Source organism: Hyaena hyaena, unplaced genomic scaffold (assembly GCF_003009895.1).
Source record: "Hyaena hyaena isolate Hyena2069 unplaced genomic scaffold, ASM300989v1 scaffold_38, whole genome shotgun sequence".
NCBI lineage: Eukaryota > Metazoa > Chordata > Mammalia > Carnivora > Hyaenidae > Hyaena > Hyaena hyaena.
The window spans coordinates 380887-408500 of record NW_024080670.1 but is presented as its reverse complement, the minus strand read 5'-3'; the positions used below and the strand labels follow the sequence as shown (position 1 = coordinate 408500).

The window sequence follows — 27614 nt, the reverse complement described above, 5'->3', positions numbered from 1 at the left end:
AAGAGGTCAGTTTTAGTGAAATAGAAGGAAAAGTTAATGGCAGAAAACATAACATACTCAGGAAAAAGCGTGTCTTCCTCTCCCTACCCCCCACTTCCAGAAATACTTTATTTTAAAATTACCCCTCTTGAGAATGAAGGATTTTTCAGTTGTCTTCCGGGGAGGACAGTCTAAATTTAAACTGAAGACAGGGGCAGAGTCGTGCGCGCTGCACCATCTCAACCCCGACAGGTAAAATGCTCCCGTAATGAGAGCAGGTCAGACCCCGGAGGCGCACCCACCCCTCAAAGACACACAGGCCCGCTGCTGGTTAATGAAGCTAACCTGAACTAGCAGGCTGGGGCTAGTTTAGGAAAACACAGCTCCGATGGTCCACACTCAGGATTCCTTAGTCCGTAAAGTCCTCCTGATCCTGGAGAGAACAGCCCGTCCCAAGGACTGAGCACAAGGACTGAGCCAGGGGGTTGCTGATCTCGTTTTAATACCTGACCGTGCACCGGCTTCTTGCTAAGGCCCGTTTACAGGCATACTTCATAGGGCAAAAGAACTCGTAGAAAAAGCACGTTTGGGTGTGCGCGTATTTTGAAGATGAAAATTTCATGTCTATCAAGAGGGAACATAGGAGTTGAAGATACTTGGGCTGGATTTTTGTTGTTGTAAAAAGTTTCAGGTGGTAGCAGTGGTAGGGGAAGGTGCCTTTTCTTTCTTTCTTTTTTTTTTTTGGAAGCACATCTTGATCAAGCTGCTAACTTCTAAAGTATTTTTAAACTAAACGGAAGGATTTTGTTTTAATCACTTTATTGCCAAGCTAAGTTTCACCCTCATGCTTCCCTAGAACCTTCTGAGTGCTTCCCAGTAAAGTTGAAAGATCAAATTTATTCTCTTTGTAGGTGGGTGAACATTCGCACACCTAGACGTAGCTATATATATTTTATATACCTAAATATGAAATATACATTTTACAGATGCTTCACTCACTTTCTTTCTGTTCACAGAAGCCCAAAAATGTATGTGCCAAAGGGACATTTACAATGGACTTCAACTGAGTGAGGAGAGGAGAAGGGAGGCCTTATAATGAGGTGTCGGGCTGTGTATGTAAAGGCCTCGTTACTGAGCTCACACTTTCCTGTCCAGCACTGGTTTATGTGCAAGACACAACGGCTCACATGGAGAACAGCAACTAAAACACACCATGTTTCTTATGAGAAACCGAACTGAAAGCTGTATCCATCATCTACTTTATTCTTTTTACTACTCATGCGGATCATACACATAAAACACTTTCAGGTTGTAGAGATGTGTGATAATTAGTAATAAAGGCAATTTCACTGAGTTTCCCTTTGGCCTTCGAATTGAAGTTAAATTTGGTTAAACAGGCCAGGTCTTCCTCGACGCGGCACCTGAGGCCTGTAGGACGATTAGTTTTCTAAGCTAACCTGTTATTTTGGGTCCGTGAAAGCCCAACCTTGTCGAGTGCTTTTTCTATTTAAAAGCAAAGTTCACCCCTCCTTAAAAATATAAGACATTTGTTTGCTGCCCTCCGTCAAGGCAGGAGCTCGGGGCTAGGAAGTACTGACCTGGCCCCGAAGCGTACAGAGCGCGCTCTGCCTCGTTTCGGGTCAACTTCACAGCAAACCTACAGTAAAGGTGCTCTTGTCCTCCGTTCACAGACGGGAAAACCGAGGCCAGGGAGAAGAGAACCTGCCCGGGGGTGCAGAACCACCAGCCGTGAAGCAGGGTCTGGAACCCAAGTCTGCCTGCCGTGGGGCCCTGGCTCCTACACGCAGTGTCCCCGAGCCTCCCCTTGAGCAAGGCTTCAAGGCTGGCCTCATGCCAAGGCAAGGGCTTCCGGAGAGGCGCTGAGGCACAGGGCCACCAGAGGGCGGGGGGTGGGAAATGGCCGTGACTTGCTCGGGGATGAGCAGAGGGCACCGCAGCTGCTTGGCTCCCTTCCCGGGGGGAATCCGCAGAAGAGACTCCGTCCACTGACCCACATGGCCATCAGCGTCCTGGACTGAACGAGGTGTGCTCGGTTCAGGGATAAACACCAACAACACAGTCCCAGAAACAGTGTAAGAGGAGATTAGACCAAACGTTTACTATCTTATTTTGTAACTTGACCGCTTGCTCTTATTTCTGGGCAGCAGGCAGATGCTAACACTCGACTGTGATACAGCAAACAGCACTGGGCTTTGTGTCACAGAGCCTGAACTTGAAATCCCACATCTGCTACTAACTGATGATGATGATGGACGCCCTTCAGTACCTGTGTTGGGGTTTTCAGGTTATTTCTTACTCAGTCTTCCAATCTCCTTAACAAGGATACTAACACAATCTCAACTTTACATATGAAGAAAACAAGGCTTAGGAAGGTCCAGTCTTGCCCAACGCCACAGAGCTGGGAAATGAGATTAGGAATCGGCCCCTGAGGCCACGCCCTTAATCTCTCTGCTACACTGCCCGTGGTCCTGGGGCTGGAATGAAGTGTCTGAGGGAACATGGAAAAACCCTGCCTAGACTCCGCAGTGGCTTCAGGAGAACAGACGTGTGCCAGGACCAATGAGTGTCTGTCTGGTGACTGGCTGTTCCCTTGACAACAAGCTACTAACATGGGAGGTTCCAGAGTCCAGTGCAGCCTGGATAGTTTTCTAAGGAAACATCGCTTAAAACTTGATCGACTCTTTCCTCGGTTTACAGGGGTGTTTGTCGTGGCACCGTTTGCTGGCCACGTGTCACCTCTGTGACGATGGCGGATATCACCTAACTGAACAGCAAGCCGGTTCCACGGCCATGGTTTTGTCAGGCCTCAGTTTCCACATCTAGGAAGAGGGACGAGAGCACCAACTTGGGGGGGCTGCTGGGGGTTATACGGGGCCAGGCACACAGAGAGCACAGGAGTCCTGGGCACAGGAACACGTGATTACAGTTTCCCTGCCTATTCTTAGACACATTTCCTTAGGTTCCTTCTAGAACAAGAGGACTTAAGTCAGGGCCAGTCAAATCGGGTCTCAGCCTCAGGGACAGTATCAATCCAAATAAAGACACTTCGTGACGCAAAAAAGAAACTCCTAATTAAGCCTGATCTACTTGGTGCTGACTTTTCGGTCTATTCTCAGGCTTTAAAAAAACGTAAAATATTCAAATGATTAATATTTCATAGACAAAATTACACACAGCAACATGACACACACGGACCTGTGACATGGGGGTACAGGACTGGAGTGGGAGTGGGGAACAGTCACCGCACAGGGGGAAAGCCCCTGCCGGAATGGGTGCTCAGGGCTGTCTGCAACCGCTCTGGGTCCCCATGTGGAAGGAACTACATGGAGAACACAAATCGTTCTTACTGATCTCACTTTACTCGTCCTCTGTGCACGGCATGCACGCTGTCTGCATGGAGACAGAGATACCAGGTTCTTCCACGCGGTCTTGGGCGGATGCGCCAGTCAGCTGACCTTGCTGAGAGTCTGGACTGGGCCACCAGGGCTGAGCAGGTAACACTGCCTCCAAACTCACCGTGGGCCAGAACGAGCCCTCCTTGCTGGGAAGCCTGCTGCTGCCCCGCAAGCTTCCAGAATGGACGGTCGTCCATTAACAGGGGGAGACCAAAAAACACATCCAGAAGCAGGGAGGGAAAACACAATCAAGGTGTGGCCCCATGGCCCCTTAGGTTCACATTTGCTCGTCAGAGGAACTGACTGCCCCCTACACAAGACCCCCCACAACCCCCCAATCAAGAAAGGAGTCATGTGTGTTCGCAGCAAGTACAATGAATAATAAAACTCACCTGGCTTCTCCACCGGCTCCCTTTAAAACAATCATCCCTTGTCAGGACAGACAAAATATCTTCCATCTTTATCTCGGAAACGCTGTAAAAGGAAGGGCACATTAAGGTAAGCTTTCCAATCTTTTGGCAACCTCCGGAATCTTGATGCATAAAACTGGCCTATTCTCAAGCTACGTAGATGTAAAATAGAAGCTACACCTTGACGGAAAGGAAGTAAGTTTCCTAAATCTTCAGGAGTTTGGAAGGCAGCGACCGCTGTGACTTGACAGGGACAGAAGAGTCATATTCCCAACACTCCTCCCCGGGGACTTTCAAATAAGTTACGTTTAAAATTTCCTTTATGGGCATCCCACCATTATTTTTTCATAAATCTCAAATTCTAAAAAGCAAGTCTGCTGATTAACATACTACCTTGACTTGACCAGATGAGAAAATAAAAAAACAATGCAGAGAGTCCCTTGAGTTTTATATTAAAAAAAAAAAAAAGGCCAGGCAGGGGTGGGGGAGGGGCACGTCGCTAAAGGTCCTTAAGTGTTGGGGTCAACTCCTCAGGGAAGGCTAACAAGTGACCACGGCCCCAGAACTCTCTTCTCATTTACCCAGAAGGATGCCTACCCTCCTGCGTCTTAATTACAAAAGGGTAAGGAACAGAGGGCCTCTGATGGGTGCAGATCTATGTGCAAACAGCTGAGATCAGATCTTGGGCCTCGCTGGTGAACGGAAGCCACCCTAAGCCACAAGAGGCCCAACCCTGCCCCGTGGTCCAGTGGGAAAGTTTCCGCTTCAGCCGGTCTGCGGGCCACAGCGTTCAAACGCGCACGCACAATCAAGTATTATACAGCCTAAGGAAGAAACGGGAGCCGCTGAAAACCTATTTCCCAGGGAGGGAAAAAAAAAATGGGAAGTAGGAGTTCTGGGGAGAAAAACAGATCATAAAAAGATAAATGACTTCCTTGTATGTTGTTTCTTTTTTTTTTTTTTTTAAATGTAACAGCAAATTAAAACATGAATGGCAACCTCTCAGGTGGGAGAAGACAATTCTCCCCCTTTCCCCCAAAGGTTACTCTGACAAAGCTATGAATGAAAATGTCACGTCTCTGACAGCGATTCACCTGAAATGTGTCACCGCTTCCCTGAACACCCCCAGCCCCCGCCCCTCCACTCTCTCTGGTGCTGCCAGCTCACAGCCCCACGGAGCCGTGAAATCCTCTAACGGCATGAGCCAGCCCAGGGAGGCAGAGCGTGTATCTCGAAGGTATGAGTTTGGGGGGGAAATGCTATTTCATGGAAAATGTATTTTTCATATGAGAGAGGACTGCTGTGGCCACTGAATTTGCCTCTTGTTGACGCCGCAGTCTGAAGGTGAATGCACAGCACAGTCCTCACTGCTTCTTTGTTTGACGGCCCTGCCTCTGCGCACCACTTGTTTCCTCGAGGAGGAAAGGAAAAGGAACAGAAGGGCCTGGGGTGAGGCCCTGAAGCAGGGAGAAAGAGCAAGAAGGCGGCCATTCGCAGTCAGGGATACAAAGAACGAAGGCCACCGTAGAGAGGCGTGTTTACCAGAAGGCGTGTCAGGGCGGACCCTCCAGCCAGGGCACCCCTCTGCCGTGGGTGTGTCCTGTGACGGCGCTGGGGGCCAGGCATCGCCACGTGAACGGCAGCGGAGAGCGGACTGGAGTGATTTACAGTTTAAAAGGGCCTCCCTCCTGTTCTAAGAAACCAGGTAGCTTCTGAGGAACAAAGCAAATCTACTCTGCTGGTTTATGGTTCTATCGGCAGATGTGAACTGCTCCCTACCCCTTACCCCTATGAAAAGACAGAGAAATAAATCCAGGGACCTGTCTTACGCCTGATCTAAGAAATACACGGTTTGCAATTTACATTTTGATAAGCCAGTGACGACTTTCATTAGAAACTCGTTTAAAAGGGAAGTGGAAATCAGCTAAGAGACTGGCAAGTACAAGGGAGTCATCCAAAGGAGCAGAAACGAAGTCCTGCTTTCAGGCTGAGGTGGCAGCGGCCCAGGGCGCCCACCTCCTGCCCTGGCTGCTAAATCACACTGTCAGGGCGACGTCCGCAGCCATCGGCATCTGAAGGCAGGCAGCAACTGCTGTGATGGCCCTTGCTGCCGGGCGCCTCAGCCTGCCTTCCTGAATCTTCCCTGTAATTCATCAGCCATCACAGCATCCTGCTGCCCGCTCCCAGGTTCTCCCACACAATACCCGCGCACACGTCTTCCTTCTCGTTCTGTTTTTGTTTTTTAATATTTAGCAGTGTAACTTCTGGTTCAACTCTGCTGCTTTCACGGCACGCTCTGTAATTAGTTCTTCGCAGGTATGATTTTTCAAATTAAGTCAAAAACGGCTTATACATAGATACCCAACATGCATCTCTTCCTCAGAATCTGGAAGCATCACCCACGGCTGCCACATCATAACTTGGGTCTGACATTCTCGGGGGCTGGTTCTATCAGGCCCACAGAGCAGAGTCAGGCACAGACGCTTCCCTGGTGCACTGTCAGGGCAGAATTGGGCAAGGCCAGGGCCCCCCAGGACTCTTTCCCCCTCGAGTAGACGTTCTCTCCACAAGAGACCGAGATCTCTTCCTCGGGGTACTTCGGTCTTCATCCTTCCAAACTTCCCTTGCAAGTCCAAATACAAGTCCAAATCACTGGAACCTCAGAGCAGTCTCCTCGATGTGAGCAGAGGATGCTGGATTTCCCAGCAACGCCGCTGGCAGTTTTTCCAGATAAGGCCATCACAGAGAATGACTTTCCTTTTTATATCTTTAAAATACACATGGCTACTATTTTCCCCTTTTATTTATTTTTTGATGTTTGTTTATTCATTTTTGAGGGGGGGGGAGATGGAGAGAGAGGAGGGAGGGGCAGACAGAGAATCCCAACCAGGCACCGAGCCTGATGGGGGTGGGGGCTCAGTCTCACGAACTGAGATCATGCCTTGAGCCCAAACCGAGAGTCAGATGCTCAACCAGCTGAGCCACCCACGTGCTCCTCTTTCCCTTTGTAAATTTAGCTTACGTTGGACTCTCTCAGAGCAATCGGCCTGAACGCATGAATGAAGGAAACCCGAGAGCAGACACAGGCAGGGGCATCTGTGCGGGGGACTCTGGCCTGGACAGTCATCGGACTTCAGGACTGTCAGCGCTCACTTTTCTGAGCTTACGGAGTCAAAGTGCACGAGCAGGGAGAACACCCGGGAGCTGCGTCAGGAAGGAGCAGACAACGTGGACTTGGAGTTCTAGAACAGGAGGTGGGGGAGAAGCGGCCCGGGGCAAGAGGCCGCCGAGGTGCAGGGACCACGTGCCCTCCCGAGGACGACAGGGCACAGCTCTCAGCACACTCTCCAGAGCCCTACAAGCTCCCGTGCTAGCGGAACACCGTGGCAGCGCCGTGACAGGCCCCCAGCCTGTGGAGACGGGTAAGAGACGACAGGAGAAGGCGTTACGTCCGTGGGTTTTCATCCAACCGCCGCCTCCCCCCTCCCCCCCGCTTCCAGGGCACAGCTGCCCACTGGCGAGCCAGCCCAGGACCAGGACCAGAAAGCGCCTCCGGAGAAGGGCCGGCCGGCACAAAGCCCCAGGGCACTCAGAATCCAGCCCAGGAGGAAGTTCTTGGTGAAAAGTGATTGACCAACTGACAAACAGAATTCCTCCTTACAAGGAAGATCAAATATGCAGCCTTCCTGAAACAAATAAAATCCACTCTTTCAGTGGCTGAATTGTTTTAGGAAGAGATATTAAACGAAAGGAAAACCCAAGCCAGCATCAGTCTGGCCCACTCGAAAGCACCGCCAGGCTCCTGTCTCCCCAGCACTAAAGGCACGGTTCCTGAGGACGCCCCAGCCCCCAGATGTTCCATGAGCAGGCCCAAGACTGCGGGGCGCTACCAGGTCTGCCCAGGGTGCAGGGAGGGAGGGGGTGAGGGAGAGGAAGGAGCGGGAGGGAGGAAAAGCGGGGGAGAGAGGGAAAGGGGGAGGGAGCAAGGGCTCTGCAGCTGGGGACGGCCCCAGGCGGCTCTCCGAGGGGCTGGCCTGCACTCGGTCCCCACGCCAGGCCCCAGGCCGCCTGTCGGGGAGCCGCAGCGCCAGTGCAGAGCGCAAGGACTCCGCCGGCTGTACATGAGACAGCGTGGCCGTCTTGCCTCACAAGCAGCGCAGGGCCGTGCGAGGCAAAGCACCGGAGGCGCCAGCTCCGAGCAGCAGCGCTGGGGCGGCCATTGGGGCTCCCGTGCGCGGCACGAACCGTGCCCCACCCTCCCGGGCACACGCGCACGACTCTCCCCGCGCCTCCCGAGCCGCTCTCCACATCTCTGCGCCACGTGTGAGCAGAGGAAAGTCCCGAGAGCAAACCAGCGTGGAAACCGCACGCCACAGCGGCCTGTGATCGGCGCTGGAGGCCACCCAGAAGGTGTCTCCCCGGCTCCAGACCCTGTTCTCCACCTTGGCTGTGCTCGTCTCTCCGGAGCAGGGTCTGGGTCTGCTGGGGGCCCCGACAGGTGGCGACACGGCAGCTACAAGGCTGCGCGGGCACCTCAGCTGCCCCCCACCCCCAATGTCCTGCCAGGGCGTAAATCCCCGGTGGTGGGGGGCTGTGTGAGGAGTCACGAGTATCCTTTTGTTTCAAAGACAAATCATCTTTAAAGGCACCGAACGTTGCGCCAAAATAAAACCCGAACGAAGCAGGTCCTCAGGACGCCGGCCGGGAGGACTGTGTGCACCAACTGTGCGTAAAAGAACAGGGAACACGGACCTCGATCTTAAAGGAAAACCAAGTGCAACAGATCGCTCCGTGACTTCGTGTGGCAATGCAGCGGAAACTGTCATGTGCTGACGGCGTGAAGGGCTCAGTGTTTGCCACTGGCTATTCTGGGACCCACTTAGAGATCACAAGGGTTAATGGCTCTTCGTCAGCTTACAAGGCCCATCCACTGTAGAAAGTGACAGAAAGTTAATTAGGTGAGATCAGCCGAAACTGCGTGCAGGTTTCTGACTCACTTGATTTTGTGAGAAGCCAACGAGCTGACATATCCTGCCTCCGAAGGAGCCAAGATGAGCAGGCTGCTCCCGTGGCAGCCAATCCGGGCGGTTCTCCCAATCCGGTGGATGTATTCGGCAGGCGAAGACGGAGCGCTGTACTAAAAAGGGCAACAAAAATGAAGGCATTCACAGATCAAGGCATTGCCATTAATTGGAAGTGCAATACCCCTCACCTGCCTCCAGGTATCCCAAGAATTAAGTCCCGGTGCTATGGTTACCCTCATGCAACCCCAAGGAGAGCCGCTCAAGCCTGAAAGCCCTGCCTTCGTTGGAAATAACGAGGCTCTGCTGCGCAAGCGTGAACAGCGGCCAAGTTCCCGATGAGCCAGCGCCTCCCCGTCCCCGTATCTCCACTATAATTTTACTTCTCCACAGGTCTCTTCACTCTCCTATCTGCATCCTTCCACCGAGTGACCATGCAAGGTGAACACGGAGGCAGGTGGGGGCGCATTCCGTAGGATGCCCGAGTGACCTTGGCCGGCAGACGCCACAGAGGACTGGACAGGGTCAGGGGAAGGGGCTGCCTGTCCTGATCAGAGCTCAGCTCTGCTGCTGGGCCCTCGGGAGCCGGGAGGTGGGCTCCCCTCCGGCAGGACTCACTTCTGCTACCGGGGACAGCGGTCCTGACCTGGGGGGCGGTGGGGGACAGACTGTAACTCAGCAGAGCGCATTATGCACAGCACTTCATATTCCCTATGGCAGTAACTTCGTCATCACGAACAGGAACTGACCACATATGCATTCTTGTTTTTCTCTTTGCCGCTACCCGAATCAAAGATCAGAGACCCAAAATGGACAGAATATGTGAGGAGGTCTGGCATATGAAAATAATCAACCTTACAATATAGAAAACCTCTAAACAATCATTGTTATGTGTCTGCCCCATCCCCCACATGAAAGTTTCCCTGCCTTTTCTTCTTTACTTGGCTGTGTGGCCAACAGGCAAGAAAACACAAGGCCTCTAGTCGAAAAGTGGTCTGCAGCGGGCAGATCACATTTCCTAGCCAGTGACAGGCACGCAATTCCACTAACAAGTGAATAAACCATGACTCACGTAAATGGGGCACGTGTCCCCAGGCCCCCAAACGGAAGGGCTTGAAAATACCACTCTGCAGACTAACAAGAAGAAAAAACAAAACTGAAAGCACTAGACTCTAGGGCTAACACGTGTGCCCTCTGGCAAAGCATCGAAGGCTAGAGGTGTGTGTAAGGTGCTGTCAGGACCTAATTGCCCCCTGCAGGTCAATGCACACGGACACGGCTCTCAGGGCGGCTGAGCATCTCCTTCCGGACACAATGAGGCCTCCCAAGGGCCCGGGCGATTCCTGCTATTTTCAGATTGCTGAAAGTTCGTGTGTGACATGCGTCAGTCTGGGAGTAGGGGAGTCTGCACCTCCCTCCTGCGACTGCTCAGTCTGGCCGTTTCGCCACAACGGCCGGGTGGGCTGGGGTAAGGGAAGATACGGGAGAACTGGGCAGATCACTAGTTGCTGCCTGGTTACTGAGGCAACACCCAAGAGGCTAATAATAATTATTCCACTTAAAGCCAACTCATCTACTCAACAATTGTTTATTCCTGCCTTGAGCCCACACCTTAAGTAAAAAATTACCTGAACAATCCACGTGACTTGAGGGAGATCCAAACCCCGAGCTGCAACATCCTTTAAAACAGAAGAGAATATGGCTTACGACTGAGTTTCAGAGCCTTTTCAGAGCCATGGATCCCTCCACCTGATAATCTAATGCAAGCTATGAGGGCTCACCACCCTCCAGCGTGCACAGGCGTGCACACATGCATGCTTGCACACACACACAAACCTGCACACAACTTCAGGGACCCAATGAAGTCCATCTTTGGTTAAAAATTCTAACTTGGGGGGGGTGGGGAGCGCTGGGTGGCTCAGTCAGTTAAACATCCGACTTCTGCTCAGGTCGTGATCTCACAGCTTGTGAATTCAAGTCCTGCGTCGGGCTCCGTGCTGACAGCTCAGAGCCTGGAGCCTGCTTTGGATTCTGTGTCTCCCTCTCTCTCTGCCTCTCCCCCCTCAGGCTCCCCCACTTCCTCTCCGTGTGTCTCTCTCTCTCAAAAATAAATAAATGTTAAAAAGAATTTTGAAAAATTCTAACGCAGGGTAAGTTCCACAGAACGCGCTGGTGAGGCGATCACAAACGTTCACCTCCTAGAAGACCATGAACTGCAGGTCTGCCCAAGAACTTAAGCCTTCATCAGCACGTCATGTGAGAATTCTGCGAACTTCGAGCATGTTTTATTACTCCTGCATCTTACCAGAACCACTCTCTGACAGACGAATGCATTCGTGGGTTATTATGCCCACCCCTCAGCCCTGAGCAGCGCCCAGCAGCGCCACGGCTCTGAGGCACGTCCGGAAGGCCACCCCCAAGTGCACCCTTGTGGAGGCGAGCTGCAGAGTATTTACTGAGGACTCGTCGGCCTCACTGAGCAGTAACTATCAAGTCACGTCCCACCTCTTCTGACACTTAATTACAACCCCAGCCAAAGACTTCACTGGACGTGAGAACTGTAAAAGCAAAGGAGATGTATTTTCTTCTTTTCTTTTCAGCTGGCTGCCACCCAAAAGGCAAAGGCTCTCTGCTCTCCAGGGTCTGGCCATCCTGGCAGGGGGACAAGAATGGTGCCTTTCAGTGTTTAGGGAGAAGCCTGCACTGGGCACTCATCTCCGAGCACCGCTGTCACGACAAGAACCGCCGCAGTCGTCATCTGCTGAGCGCTTACCACACGCCAGACTGTGTGCAGCTTTTCACCTACGTCCTCCTGAGCGATCTTCAAAACAACTATTACTCCCATTTGAGGGACAGAAAACCAAGGTTCAGAAAGATTAAGTAACTTGTCCACAGACACGCAGCTGAGAGGTGGAGGCAGCCCTCGAATCATGAGACCACCTTACTTTCCCAAGGCCGTAGCCTACCGTCCCACCACCAAAAAGACGCCACGGCCCTTGTAAGCTGCTGGCAGAAATGCAAAGTAGTACAAAGCCCTGGAGTAGGAAATGTGGTAAAATCCAGCAAAATTACATAGGCACTTGACCTTTGGCCCAGATGCAATGTCACTTCCTGAAATCCATCCCCAAGACACACTGGCAAAAATCCGACACGTCACCTGCACAAAGCTACTTGTTTCGGCGGTACCTGTAGCGGGCCTGGACCACTGCGCGTCCAGCAGACCAGCTGACTGAAACACGGCAGCGCCTGCCCTCCGCGGCAGAGTGCGGCACAGCCGGCACAGGGTGGAGATGGCGAGGTGCTGGCGTGGAGAGTCTCACGGCCTGCTCCGGGGGTGTGGGGCGGCGTGTGTGTGAGATAACGGAAGTACAAATATGTCTGCTTGTACTTCAAAAAGAAATAATGGAGCACAAAAACCCCAAAGCTTACAAAAACAGTTCACCGGAAGGGGAAGGGGCCGGGGGCCGCGGACAGGGGCAGAAGCTGGACTTCCTTTAATGGACTTGTACGATTTTGACAATGTAACGTTTTGATATAATTAGAAAGATGATGAGCTGTCAAGAAACAGAAGTATGGGTGGCGCCTGGGTGGCTCAGTCGGTTGGGCGGCCGACTTCAGCTCAGGTCATGATCTTGAAGTTCATGGGTTCGAGCCCCACGTCGGGCTCTGGCTGACAGCCAGCTCAGAGCCTGGAGCCTGTTTCGGATTCTGTGTCTCGCTCTATCTCTGACCCTCCCCTGATCACATTGTCTCTCTCTCTCTCAGAAATAAAAAAAACATTAAAAAATCATACTCCATAAAAAAAAAAAAAAGAAACAGAAGTATGGGTATCGCCTATGATGTATTCTTGCCAAAAACACACCCAACACTGACCAGGTGTGCTGCTCCCAGCTCCTAGGTTACAGGAAATCCGGGGGAGGGAAGAGCACGGTGGCCGGACCAGGAGGGCACAAGAAGCCACATCCCACAGGTGGTGTATTCTAAAGCACCAAGTCTAGTTCCTTCCAGAAAAGAATCCAAGGGCAAAAAAAGGTGGGTGCCAAAAACAAGGCATTAAGTGGGCAGATGGGTAAACAGAGAGATGAACCGAGAGACCATCCGGAAGCCCATACCTGGAAGGTGGCTCAGCAGAACGACCAACTGTGGTTATGTTCGGGGAGATGGATTTGAGTGATTTTTATGTTTCCTTTCGCATTTTCCTGTGTCCCTTGCTTTGTCGTTCTTTTAGCAACAAATGCATAACATTTCCCACTGAAATGTTTATTTAGAAAAATTCAAACCAGGGGCACCTGGGTGGCTCAGTAAATTGAGCGTCCAACTTCGGCTCAGGTCATGATCTCACGGTTCATGGGTTCGAGTCCCGCGTCGGGCTCTGTGCTGACAGCTGTAGAGCCTGGAGCCTGTCTTCGGATTAGGTGTCTCCCTCTCTCTCTGACCCTCCCCTGCTCATGCTGTCTCTCTCAAAAAGAAATAAAAACATTAAAAAAAATTTTTGTTTAAAAAGAAAGAAAAATTCAAACCAAGGAGCACTCGCACATCCTTCATCCAGATTCATCAACTGCTAATCTTTGGCGCATGTGCTTTCCCTTTCTCTCTCTACACACACATTTTTCGAAGCTATCTGAAAGTTGCAAATACCACGACATTTTATCCCTAAATACTTTAGTATGTACCTAAGTAAAAAGGCATTCCTCTACACAATCACAATACCGTTATCATACCTAAATAATTTAGTATTGAATAACTTTACTTCCTGATAATCATTTCGTATTCAAATTTCTCCAACTGCACCTAAGATTGACTTTTATAGTTGTTTTTCTTTCCCAACCCAGGAACTGACTCATAGATCACGCTTTCTATTTTTATTACATCTCTCTAGACTTCCTTAATCTAGAATAATATCCCTGCCCATAATATTTACTTATTTAGCTTTTTGATAACTCAACTTTGAAGAAGGCCAGGAGTCCCGAAGTACCTCCCAGAGTCTGTATTGTCTAACTGTGTCCTCAAGGGAAGGTCCGGGTGGAGCTTTCTGGCAGAGAGACCTAAGGGTGGTGTGTACTTCCCAGCAGCTGACACCCGGAGACACCCGAGGGCGCTCTGTCCTGCACGGGTGGCGCTGTGCTCCGTCCCCTGAGGAAGTGGCATCCACCACACAGCTCTCTCCACCTGAAGGTACCTCTCTCCTTTGTAGCTACTCGGTAAACCGGGGAGGGAACTTCAAGACGGTCTCCTAATCCTTTTGCCCAAAGGCTTCGGCATCTGTCGATGCTTCTTGTGGTGCCTCGCTGTCCCCCGGTGGCTGCAGAAGGATGGCTTCTGTCGTTCCCTTCTTCCACTTGACAGTTGCCATTTTTCTGTAAAGAACAGTCTGCCTTCCTTTCCCCTTAAGTATCACTAAAGATTTACATACGTAAGGCTCTTCTGGAAAGCAGTAATCCTATGCAGAGTTTCTGTAAGAAGCACGCTGGAACAGCCATTCCCTATGTCGCCCAGGGTCAGAGGCAGGGGCCAAGGAAGAGCCTGTCCCACCATCATCTGAGCCATCTGCAAGGACCATGGAGGGCGGTCAGGATTTGGCTGCCTTCACTCTGATCACACCTGGGCTTGCCGCTTTCCTTGGAGTGGTGGCTAGGCTGCATTTATTAGGTGTTAAGCAGAAGTTAATGTACTAAAAGTGTGTCAACCACCCACTAAGTGTTTGCAGACAGCTCCCACTGCCCTGAAAACTGAAGGCTGATGTTCCTGAGCTGATGCCTTTGAGAACACAATTTAGAGAGTTCTCTATCTTAAAGGGGAGCAAGCACTGCTTTCTACACTAACCACAGTTGATGTCTTTAGAAAAACTGACGGGTTCTTAAATCTGCTAAGCTCTTGTTAAAAAATGATTTATTTTATTTAAGTGCTCTGCACTGGGAGATGCATGTAGACAATGGCTGTCTGAGCTTTACAGACAGGCTTTGTTAAAAATGTGATGCTCGCCGGTTTAGTAAATTCAACCAAGAAACACAGATGAAACTCTAAAATAGGAGATGACGTTCGTGGAAGTCACTGCACAAACACGGCGAAACGGAGAGGCAGAGCGCCAGTAGCCTTCCCGGGACCGTTCAGGGTTCTATTTCCTGCTCGGGGGGGCCGGCCGAGACACCATCTTCCCGTCTCCCACTACTACATGTCCTGGGGAGGGGGCCCTCCCCGCCCCCCCGCCTATTCCAGCACATCCTCCTCCTTATCCTCAGCCTGGGCTACCACGGGGAACGGGACAAAGGCACAACCTACGTGGCCTAGAAACAGACAGAGCTAGACTCCACCGTCACTGCAGCAGCCACACCACCGGGCAAGTCAGTGCAGCTCGCCGACCCTCAGTTTACCCACCTATCCGATGGCCATAAGACCCACCCTACGGATCTCATCTCACGAGGTTGCTGAGGGATCGAACGGGACCGTGTTTGTGCAAGTGTGTTGAGAATAACAAATCCACACATTTCATTCCATGACGAAGTAGGAACCGGGCACAGTGGCAGTTAGGCAGTGATCCTTGTGCCCACGCACCCAACCCGGGCAGAGGACCGACCGCAGAGAAGCCGGGGTCTGCGTCATCCTCCAGAACGGCGTCAGCCAGCGGTACCAGATCAACGGGAAACTGCCCTACCCAAGTCTCAGCCAAGGCCTCGGTTCTCTGCCCCTCTTAGAACTTAGACCCAGCCCAACCGTATTCCTTTAAGCTAATTAGGGCAAAAGGATTGCTAAAGTCAGTTCTGAAAGACACTCAACGGTGAGGCCGAGAAGGCCCGGGGCCTGACAATGGGCTGCCTCCCCGAGACCAAGGAGTACAGATGGAAGGCAGCTTGCTCAGGTGCCAGCCTGTCAGTTGGATTAAAATGACTCATTTATTTACCCAAGAACCTCACAAAGTGCTTTTACTAACAGGGAGAGGGGGCCTGTCGGCTCTCAGAGCAAGGGACGCAGCAAATTCGCCTCTGCCGCCTTCCCGGCCTGCCAAAAGTCATTATTGCCGTGTGTGGAAAGCCATCAGCGGGGTACAGGCCCCCGTTGTCTGGGTGACAGATTGGGCTGCGTAATCAGAGGAGGAAGGAGAGAGTGCAGAAGCTGTCAGAGGCGGGCGAGCTTGGCTGGAGCCGCCAAAAAACTGGCAACATGAGTTAGTGTAACCGAGTAAACAGCCGACCATCTCCAAATGATCTTGCCATTAACACGAATGAAATAAAGTGGAAAAGCTAAACTTTACCTGAAAAGCACGCCCCAGAGAGAACCAAGAAAGTCGACATTTATTGTCGGTGGTGAAGTGACTCTCCAGGACTCATCTCCTGGCCTCCTTTGTCTCCCAGCCTCCTGGCACAGTGGAAATTCCCCAGGAGGAAGGGAAATTAAGAACCGCACAGACGTAACGGCGAGCTTCAAGACAAAAAAAAAAAAAAAAAAAAGGGGGGGGGGGGGGGGCGGTGGAAGGTGGAGGAAAGCAGCACAGGTTCAGGGGTCTTCTGAAGGCAGGCACGTGCCGGACAACCACGATCTAGTCCAACGGAGAACGAGGCAGCAGACCACACGGGGCTGGGGGTGCCTCCCTGCGCCAGGGAGAAGGTGACTATGCTCCCTTTATCCATGGACGGCCAGGGAGGGCCACAGGTACGACGAAAAGCCCAGTGAAAAGCCCAGTGTGGGCCTTAAAACCGGAGGCAGCTCAGGAATATCATTTCCCCGTCGCTCAAGGGTACTTCCCTTTACTGGCCAATCAACCTAACAATGGTGCTGAAACCACCTTTCCCACCTCTGGCTTACGGGGAGGAGTTCTGCACCGCAAGCAGGAGGAAATATTCTGTAGATTATCTAACATCTCTTATCTGATCCCTTTGACTTCTTAATTCCATTTGGGAAAGTGGGCTTTTGAACTTTCAACCAGCTCCTTTCTATAATCCCTACTCCCTTAACATGACCTACTTCTCCGGAGGACACAAATTACATTCTAAATGCGTAAGGACCCCACTCTCACAAACTGGGGTCCCCTGCCCCAACTACCCTTTCGCTTCTGCCTACGTTTCGTGTCCCCATGGTCTCCCTCATTGGTTGATGACCCACAGTACACAAAGCCAGGTACCAGGTCCCGAAAGGCTGTTAGGAAATTAGAAAGGTCCTTGCTTTCAGATATTTATAATTAAGATGAAAGAAAACACACACAAACACACACACACACACACACACACACACACGTCCTGAACTGTTTCTAATAATTAAAAAAAAAAAACAAGGAGGAAAATGGATTGAGAGGTGGGAGTCTGAAGCAGTAAATAGCATAATTGTGAGTTTCTGAGTGGTTACAACACAGTTCCCAACTTTTCATACAGATATTCAGTCTTCTGGGCTCGTTAAAAGATCTTGGGATGATAAATCAAAATGGCAAAAGATACGATGGGGGAGGGGCCTCCCCCCGCAACAATTCACAACACGATTCCTCTTTATCAAAAGCAGCCAGTTCTCCATCTGCCATGTCCTGACGTGGCCCCTGCTCCCATTAACATGAAGGAGGCTCCTGGAGAGCATGAGGGCCTGGCAAGCAACAGGCTGCTTAGACGGACGCCGAGTGACAGCCTCTCCCCGAGCCGGCCGTGATCTACGGCAGCAGGCCCCGTGTGCCTGCGGCCCCCGCGCACCAGAAGCTTCAGGCCGGAGCACACAGATACACAGAGGTGGGAGGAAGTATGAGAGGGCAGAAGAGCCCCTGTCACCGGGGACTGTGTGCTCGCTCCCTGGCTTCCAAAGGGTGGGAAATGAGCCCCCACCCGGCTCCTCCGCAGTAATCTTCACTGCAGAATAAAGACAAGACCGGGCGATCAGCACACTGGAAGTTTCCCTGACAAGCAGACAAGCACACACCAAGAAACTTCAGCGAAATCAGACTGTGCACAAGAGAGAGTCAGCTCCCCACATGGCACCTGGGCGGCGGGGGACACAGGGGTGGGGGGGCCATGCTCGGCCCAGTCAGTGGCGCTCTCTGGGTGGCTGACCTCACTGCAGGTAGCAGCCAGACAAAACAAGAGACTTCGTCATAGGCTTCTGACCCCACTGAGAATTACCCATTAAAGAGAATGATCTTTACTTGCACGTAAACCTACAAAAGAAACCAAGGCCGAAACCAACCAAAACACTGAACTTCAAATACCTGGAGCTTTCTTTGAGACCCAGAGCTCACCCACGTCTGTAAGAAACACCAGGAGACTGGAAGATTCTCCACCAGGGACAAACCCGACATCTTAAGAGTCAAAGATGAAAACCTTTTGTTCTTATCTCAACTCAAACTCCAACACAAAGGCTCCTGCTGTCTTGTTTCAGCACAGACAGCGTGTAGCGCTCACCCCCGGGTGCCCCACGGATCTGAGAAAGTGCACTTATTCCCAACGAGCAAGGCTACTAACCTCAGCCTCTCCCAGTCTTCAGAAAAAGGCAGACATTGATGTCTCTCACCAGTGTGTTTCTTGGGCCCCAAACATCCACCCATTCAGTCCACAAACCCCGAGTGCCTATGGCACACCTGCCCTGTGCCGGCCACCGGCACGGGACTGCACACCAAACCCAGTCCACCTCTAGGGGCTTGTGCTCGGGGCCGCAGGGGCGGGGGAAACACCTAGACCAGGTGTGGTGGGTGCTGTAAAGAAAAGTGGGGTGCACTGGGAGGGCCCCGGGAGTTCACTTCCCTGAAAAACTGAAATGGAAGCAGCGACCCAAGTAGGGCTAGTGCTAGTCAGGGCAGGTGCTGCGGGTACAACGGCCCCAAGGCCAGGCAAGGAAGACCAACACATTCAGGGAACTGAGGCAGGAGCCTACCTGGCCGAGGCCAGGAGCAAGGGGGAAAGCGGAGGCCGAGGGGACAGAAGAGGTCAGCTTCCGGAGGGTACTGCTGGACACGGAAAGGACTTCCGACAAATTTCTTTCCCAGGTAGATCATCTGGGCTCGTCCTCACTTCAGCACTGGCGTTTAGACACAGGTGAGAGCAAACGCGGCATCTGATTCACGGGCGGGCGCCACAAAGGGCAGGGCCGCCTGGTCACACTCGGAGGCAAGCGTGCCAGTAGTGACCGTGCCCGGATCCCGACGCCCAGGTCCTGGAACCACCGTCTGCCCCACCTCGTGTGCGAACTGGCACACGGTGAAAAACGGGTGACGGGGTGGCCGCCTCCAAACAAAGCTGCACTCACCCATAAACCCTGAATTTAGAAAGAAAACAACATCTCGTCACCTTCAAAACGGAATGCAGTGCAAGAGTTCCTTCAAAAGTAACCGCGTTAAAAAGTGAGGCCCAGACAGGTATTCAAACAGCTCACAGTTTCTGTCCTGCCTGGGTGCTGCCCACCGGGTCACCCAGTTAGCAGTGCAACATCACCACTGCACACACGGGGGCTTCCCAGGTGAGCTGCGGATTAAGTCACACCATCCAGGAGGGCACAAGGAGAGAAGGGGCTTTAACCATGGTGGTGCCGTAAAGCCCCAGAGAGGCGGGCACGGGAGGTGTGGGTTTTCAATCTCCGAAGAGCTTGAGACCCGTCATAAAGGTCAGTTCTGCACCAGGGTGGGGTGGGGGGAACCGCCGAGGGCCAGGGCCGAATGACCTGGCCCCAAAACTGCAGGGCAAATGACAGTTTTAGACAAGAGCAAAGGAAATCCGTCCATGCGCATCTATCTTCCCTTTAAAAAAGGCTCGCGCAGAGGCAAGTGGGGCGACTGTTGCGAAAAGACTTTCTCAGCTCTAATTACTCCCGATAGCTGTAATTTACACATTTTGGTAGATAGAAATCGCCAAGATTCACACGTTTTCAGACCAACAGCTGCCACTATTAGTGAGCAAATCGGCAAGACGTCTGCACGGTGGCGGCCGGTGTCTGTGGCACGGCCAGGGGACAACCAGAAGTGCGAGGTGACCGGCCACACCAAGGGGGCCCTGCTGGCTCTGCTCTCCGTGGGGCTGGCCGCGGGGCCGACTGTCGGGAGGCGAGAACCCATAACCGCCGGTCTGGAAGCTCTCGGCCCTCGCGTGGGGCACACGACGGTATGTACCGTGCAGAGAAGGACGCCGGTCTTGGAACGTGAGAATTCCTGAAACACTGCCGTTCTTTCCTGCAGAAACAAGGGAAAACAGGCCTCACAACTCAGGTCAGTCCCAGCCGGCAGGCTCAGGTTCCCATAACGCCTTCTTCCCAGGGCTCTGTCTCTAGACAGAGGGGCGGAGGGGCTTTACCAACAAAGAGACGTCAGTTCTGCACACCTTCTCATCAGACCCGTCCCTACAGGACTAGATTCTCAGACTATTCGAGGGCGGCCATCTCAGTGCTGGGCCAGGGTGGGCACGGCCCTCAGGACAGCCAATACCAAGAGCGGGCAAGGCCAAAGGCCACAAGTCACTGTACTCCGGGTTCCCAGCTCAGAATTTATTCTAAGCACATGGTCGAGAGGCATAAAGAACCACCATCTTTCCTACAGGGCAACTTTCTTAAAAACTAATTTTAAAGAACATTTTAAAATTATAAAAACCACATATGTCATCTACCGAATATTATATATCTTTTATAAAAATTTTTTTAAAATCTCTATTCTGAGAGAGCAAGCGAGCGAGCACCAGCTGCCGTCTCCCTCTCTCTCTGCCCTGCCCTGACTCTGTCTCAAAAATAAACGTTAAAAATAAAATGTTAAAAAACAAAACAAAACAAACCCCAGCACTTGTCTCTCATGCTCATAAACGTGGTCAGGGTCACATCAACTACCAGGGAGACCAGACTAAGGTCATGGGGACCCACGGCCAGGGTGACCAGCCAGGCAGATGTGAGTGTGGCAATGCTCAGCGTGGATGAGACGCTTGGCCAGTTAACACGAAACAGAGAGACACTCCTCCCCACCTTCTACCCGTGTCATGAGAGGGCTGGGAAGGCTAAACACTTAACTAGAAGAGACACATGCTACACTTTTCTAACGGAAAGAGAGACCACAGTGGTGATGACGCACCCACGTTTACGGAGCACTCACGTACCGGGCCCCGTGCTTGGCACGGCATCTGCGAGAACTGAGGGGCTCGCCACACCAACCCCATGAAGTAGGTACTGCTATCACCTCCATTTTAGCAACGTGTTAACTGGGGCACAGAGAGGTGACACGGCAAGTAAAGGCAGAGCCAGGACCAGCGTGCAAGCGGCGGGCCCAGAGCACACAGCTGCGAGCATCCTACAGGACCAGCGCCCTCAGAAGGTGAGCCGATCGGACTGAAATCGTTTAACTATAGAGCCTTTTGCACGATCAATTCAAATCCCTCGATCCACCCAGCTCCTCCAACGTCCTCACGCCCGCCTGGGAGAAGGCCTCTGGTGAAGGAGACCGAGGGTGAGGAAACTAAGCTTTATCAAAAAAAAAACAAAAAACAAAAAAACCCCCACCAAAACCCGAACACTATAAATGGCATTAAGTTATGAAATCTACAAAGTCCACTGCATCAGGGACCATGAAGTTCGTAAAATTCACAAGGGCTGGACTATTCAGGAAATTCTATCCAGTCCTGTGGGGAGTAAGATGCTGTGTCCTTGAGTGACTTTGAGCGCGCTCACTTTTCTGAGCCTCCATACCCTTAATTATTAAAAGGACAAAAGCGAGCACGAGAAGGGGGCTGGACCTGATGCCTTTAATACCTCCTTCAGCTCTCAAGCAGCTTTTTCAAAAGCTGGTTCTAGTCAGGTCTTGCGCTGATTCCTGGTTGTCCTTCCCTCGCCCTGACTGCTTCTAGCGCCCGGTCACCTGCCTCTAGGACAAGATGGCTCCCACTCGCAGGGCCCGCTCGCCCGCCTTCCACGCCAGTGCGCTCCTCACTCGGCTCTCCACCCACCGCCTGAACGGAATGAGGGCTGCGCAGCTCAGAACCCAAGATCGGGGAGACGTTATTCTCTCCGTCCCGACCGGCAGTATTACTCAGAGCCGAGACACAACTGAGACCCTGAAGCCCCTCTCCCATCCACGGTGTTAAGAGCGAAAGCGCTGCATCTTGTTGACAATGACAGCAGTCGCGCTCAGCAGTACCATATGGGATCCACAATTTAGCTCCATTAATGCTCTTAATTTGAAGACATCAAGCCCTAATTACACACTGGGTACTAAAAAGGCAAAACCCCTCCCTGGTGCCAGCTACTTAGTGGTACTCTGTTGCCTTAACAGCTGGTGAAGGCAGGCGCGGGCCAAGCCGGCCCATGAGCTCTCTCAGGTGGAAGAGGGCAGCTCGCGGAGCAAGAACACCCGGGAACAAAAGACGCCCTTGCCCACGCCGACGCGGCGGCACACTCTGTCTCTGGTTCCAGCGGGTCGCCCGCCCAGGGCTCACCCCCTCGGAGCCTGGCGGGGTCTGGGGCAGAAGCCAGTGCCGACCCCGGAGGCCACGTTCGTGGTCGGCAGCCTCGGGCCCGCTCCCGGGGACGGGCGAGGAGCTCACCTCCTGCTCCATGTCGCCGTGCAGCCGCAGGAATTTGAGTCGCGCGGAGGCAGATGGTGGCTGCCCCGCTGCCGGGGCCCCCTAGCAGCCTGGCAGGGTCTGGAGGAAGAGGTGGTAGTGGAACTCCACCAGCTCACGGCTCGAGAAAAAGACGATCATCTTCTGGTCTTTCTCAAACTACATGGGCACAGGGCGGGAAAGAACCACCATATGTTTTTAAAATTAGGTTGACACTAAGCTGAGTATTTCTCTAAAATACATAGTCATGCTAGCCTGGATTTGGAAACCCAGGTGACAGACAGCTTTGAAGTATTAAAAAAAATAAATAAACAACACTGATAGGACCCGCTACAAAGAGTAGATGAAAGGAAAATGGCACAGCTACAACTTTCTGAGAAACACGGATATGCCACGGACTGAGGCCGCGCGCCCGTTCTTTCCACCCCCATACCCCCCCCCCGGGGCTGGCCACAGGCACGGCGGCCTGGCTGGGGCCCCGGATACAGTAAATCTGCAGCTTCACCCTCAAGCCCCTGCACTTTCCCGTGCACCAGCCGAAGTGATCACGCGAATCACGCGAATTCAGTAAGTAGAGAACACGGGGTCCTTACAGACCAGGAGCACCAGCCCCTAGGCCTGCCCGCACTCAGCCGGCTCCTGCCTCCTGTGACGCTCCCGGTCCTCAGTCCCAGCAGAGTCTCGGGCACGCTCTGCGTCAAATGTAACAGCGACTGCTGGCCTCTGGGTCTTTACCACAACCCTGGAAAGGCTGACTGGTAAAGTCTGCCTTTGCAAACACAGTTGCACTGGAAAACGTGTGTGTGTGTGTGTGTGCGTGTGTGTGTGTGTGTGTGTGTGAGAGAGAGAGAGAGAGCACGAGAGAGAGCGCGCGAGTGCGTGGGTGCTCAACGCCACACACAAAGAGAACACACACAAAGAGAACAGGACCCTCTTCCCTCGACCGTGCTGGGGCTGGCGTGCAGTCCCACCTTGCACTTTTGCAGGATGAAGGCCGCCAGAGAGACGAGCCTCAGCTTGCTGGGAACCAGGGTCACGTGCTGATCGAGACTCCCCGGAATGGCGAAGCCACCCGGCTCGTCACCAGGCGGTGGAGGGGAAACCCCAGGAACCGCGCTGCGCTTTGGGCCGGACCTCCCATCGTGTTCCTCCAGGACAGAGACCCTGACAGGATCGAGCAAGCTGATGTCAGCTAGTCGCGTCACACCTTGGAGCAAAAGTGAGAAAGGCGAGCCGGTGACACTGTGAAGGCGGGTTCGAGCAGGTGCCCCCCCGCCCCATGCTTAGGAAGAAGCGCCTACGGGCCACACCTGGGCAGCAAGGATCTGCCCTCTGAGGGTCAGTCCTGCGGGCGAGGCCCAGATTCCACACTAGCACTGCTAGCGTCTGACCTGGGAAGACCACCGAAAGGGGCCGGAGCGGCTGTCCCCTCCCTGCCCTGAAAGGGCTCTACGGTCGAGGAAGCTACGAAAGCCTTGATGAAAGCGGGTCACGGGATTCCTTCACAGGGTTTGCGAGGCTTCTAGAATCTACTGTGCTGGCATGCACCAGAATGTCTGATACAAGGAAGAAAGGTGTGGCATTTCCCAAACTTCTGAGCACAGAATCCTGGATTCTCTCTTACACTTAAGGTTACTTAGGATACACCTGCACACCGCAACGGGGCCAGCTGGACACGTAGGCCAGACCTGAGAACGCGAAAGCTGGGCTGTGCTGGGTGGGTGACTCTGGCGGCTGTTACTTTCCAAGCCTCTGTGCCCCATCTATGAAGGAGAGCTCAGAATGTCCATCTCGTGAGTATGGGAAGACAGACATGAACTTGAAGAGGCTCAGTGCTCTTTAGGAGAAAGGCAGGCTGATAACCCTCACGAAGCCTCGGGGTAGACGGGAGTCAGCCCCTACCCTCCCTCGCACCCCGCCACGAGCACCAGGAACACTCTCCTTCGGGAGGCAGCTCTGGACCTGCCCCGCCCCCACTCCCCGGGGAGCGCGGCAGAGCCTTGCGTGACTGGAGAGGGAGGCTGGGTGTGCGGGGCAGGGGTCTGGGAAAGCAGTCCCTCAGGGGCACCGCCCCCCGACCCTCCGTTCCCAGCGCCGAGAACCGCTGCGGGCAGACGACGCACATCACATCTAGATCATTCCTCTTGGTTAAGTACAAAGAGCGTGTCTTTTCAACCCACCTTCTGTGAGCGTGGCCGACAGCAAGACGTTCTGTCGTTGCCGGCACTCGGCGTTCAGGGCATTGAGTATCACCGTGATATCCTTCTCAAAACCCAAATCCAGGATTCTGTGGTTTCAAGAGAAGGGGTTTTACTCCGCATGCAAAGGGAATGCTGCAACGAGACAGCAGAAACGGCTCTCTGCCCCACCGCCATGCTTCTGGACGAGGCTCACCTGTCTGCTTCATCCAAAATCAGCCACCGTATCCGACTAAAATGAATGTTCTTTGTGGATTTGATGTGATCCACCAGTCGCCCAGGAGTCGAGATAAGGATATTTATCCCTTTGCGGAGTCTGTTTAAAATTATACATGATAAAAGAAAGTCAAATGAGGCTGCATCAAGAGAAAACACAGAAAGGAGGCACGGGAAGCAGATTCATTCCTAGCACCAGTGTGCGCAGCCTGAAGTCCCGACAGACGTGAGGACAAACGGAGATGAAGATATATTTGAGCTTCCATTTTCCCCCTAAGTTTCTCTTGTCTAGATTGTAATTATTAAGATTTGAAATTATATTAAAATCATAACTTAATTAACTCTGAAAAGAATCTTTACTGTATAATCTTTATCTGGTTCATGGATCCTTTCTAGAACATTCCAGAGATGGTCACCTCGCCTGTTCTTGAAGGTTTCTGTGCCATGGAAACTCCAGCTTCAACGAGTTACCGCAGGCCAATGTGGTCTAACGGCTAGAATGGTTTCTTATACTGAACTTTTGTTTGTAGCCTCTGTACAACGGGGGCCTGACTCGGTCCCGCAGACGAGGGGGAGGAAATCCCAGTTCTTACTCCCCAACACCTTTTACTCCTTATTTCCATAGCAAGACAAGCTTCCAATTTTTAGCTGAGTGTATTTTCCAGCCTCTCATGAAGGTAAGTTTGGTCACACACCTATGTTCAAGCAACGGGATAAAAGGACAAAGGGAATGGTGCAAAAACCACAAATATCTTTGGAGGGAGGATTATTTCTGTTCCTGCTGGCAGGGCACAAGATGCAATGGCTGGAGCTCTAGCAACTCTCTTAAGGCCATGGAGTACACTTAAATATGGGAGCCTCACTTCACGGCACAAAATGACTGAAGGGACCGGGACCCCAGCTCGAGCGTCAGGCAGGCCCTGATGGGTCACCGTCAGGCTTCGCAGATGTGAAAGAAAAACAAAACTGCCATAGCGTTTGTGCCACTGCTGTCTGTTGTTATTTACAGCTGAACCAAATCTAACCAATACCTTTAGGTTTCAAGTTCAATATTTACTCCTCAATTACAAAATACACACACATGCAGCTGGGTATTACTACTACGCATTAAGTGAGAATATAATAAAAACGTTTCAGAAAGAATCCAGACAGTGTGGGATTTATCTGGCAACATTTTCTCCTGACGCCCATTTCCAGTTCCTCCCCAGAATTAGGAATCAGCGTTTCAGGTATAAAAAGCAGAGTGTAAAGCATTACATGTGAGTTTAGGATCTTGCTCTTATAGAGCCACGTGACCAGACCCCAGACTCCCAATGTACACAAGAGAGTCACCATGAGGGCTGGATACCAAACAGGGGGACCGAGGGGTCCTGAGGGGAAGGGAGTTAAGAGGACAGTGAGCATCGGCACCGACCACATTGGAAGGGGACCTCTGTGGGCCCACTGGTATTCATAGGACAGCACCGCCTACAGGTGACCGCTTACTGGCTCAATCTGTCCCTCGGCTCTGGGACTAGGAAGCACAGGTGGAGACAAGGCTCTCTCCAGGCTTAGAGGGACCAGGTCTCAGACTCAAGCAGGAACAATGAACCAGGCTCCGCATACCTGGCCTTTTCAGATTTCCTCTTCTCTCCCCCCATGAGCACGCCAGGCACGATCCAGGTAAACGGCTACAGGAAGACAGAAGATGAAAATCAGTGCAGAGCCCCTTTTCCTGAAGACACAGAGACTGATTCCAAGGTCTTTTTCCTTGAAGAAGCTGGGAGGGAAGACCTAGGCTTCACTGAAGACGGTGCACTGTGCAGATCCCGCTCCCAGGCATCGCCCTCCCCAGCGACTAGCAGCAATCACTTAATCACAGTTCTGGAACTAGCTCCCAGTGCTGCGAGAGGAACAGAGGCTTTCTAAATGTTTCAGATAGCTCCTCTGCCTTGCCCCGTCGAGGCTGAGTGGAAAACACAGTTGACCTAAGCACAGCCCTTCCTTACTCCCCACCCCTGACAAAAGGAAGGACAGATCAATTCTCGGGTTGGCAGGCGCGGGCTCTGAAGCCCACTCTCTCCTTTCTTAAATACTACGTACGGCTTTCCGGTAGCTTTCCATGTGATCACTTCGGTTATACCTGTGAGTCTCCATGCGTACCTTGTTTAGGGACGATGGTGAACAAATTACAGGACTCTAAGCACCAGGAAACCCTAGTAATCTAAGCTAGAAATCGGCAGCTGGTAAACTTCAGATCAGTAAAAACCTACAAATTATACCTGGGGAGGATAGAGACGCCCAGGGAACAGAGCAAAACTAAAATAATTCCTTGCTTTTTGAAAACAAAGGTTAAAACTGGTAGATTTCTCTTTTTCTCAAAAAGTCAGGAAAAAAAGATAAAAAACCGGACTCATGGGCCCGCCTTACCTTAAGCAGCTTCTGGACAGTGTCGAAGCTCTGCAGAGCCAGCTGTAAGGAGTGAGGAGTTACAGGTACTGAGCAAGGCTGTTCCCATTCCCCCCCCCAACCTCCAGGGCTTTTAAAAAAATTTAGACAATGTAAAGTGATCAGGATCCCAGCCTGGACCTTAAATTAAGATTTCAGGGAAAAAAAAGAAATGTGATCCACAGAATCTACTCGGAAAATATACCTTGCTCTCAGACTGTCCGAAAGCTGCCAGTCTGGAGGCTTGGGCAGAGAGGCTGCGTCCATTCCTTGGACACACAGAGAAACAGTGTTCTGTGCTCCCTCTGCTGGCTCAAATTCCCAGAGTGCCACACAGAGAAGAACCACGAGCCTACGGTGCACAAGGATGGGGAAGTGTGCCCATCCTGCACGTGCCTCTCCTTAGGAAGAGAGAAAACAATATGCTGGAAGGAGTCACCTGGAAAAGCAACGG

General features: G+C 52.2%; 1 protein-coding gene across 1 annotated transcript in view; it reads right to left on the bottom strand.

The window, feature by feature from the left end:
- The window catches only part of DDX31 (DEAD-box helicase 31), a 68811-nt gene that overhangs the window by 26147 nt on the left and 15050 nt on the right, over positions 1-27614 (bottom strand). Inside the window, 10 exon segments of the mRNA XM_039229522.1 lie at positions 3788-3869; positions 8803-8942; positions 10455-10505; positions 19895-19954; positions 22302-22478; positions 23291-23526; positions 24500-24606; positions 24714-24833; positions 26339-26403; positions 27143-27184. Of these exon segments, the coding sequence (XP_039085453.1) occupies positions 3788-3869; positions 8803-8942; positions 10455-10505; positions 19895-19954; positions 22302-22478; positions 23291-23526; positions 24500-24606; positions 24714-24833; positions 26339-26403; positions 27143-27184 (1080 nt within the window).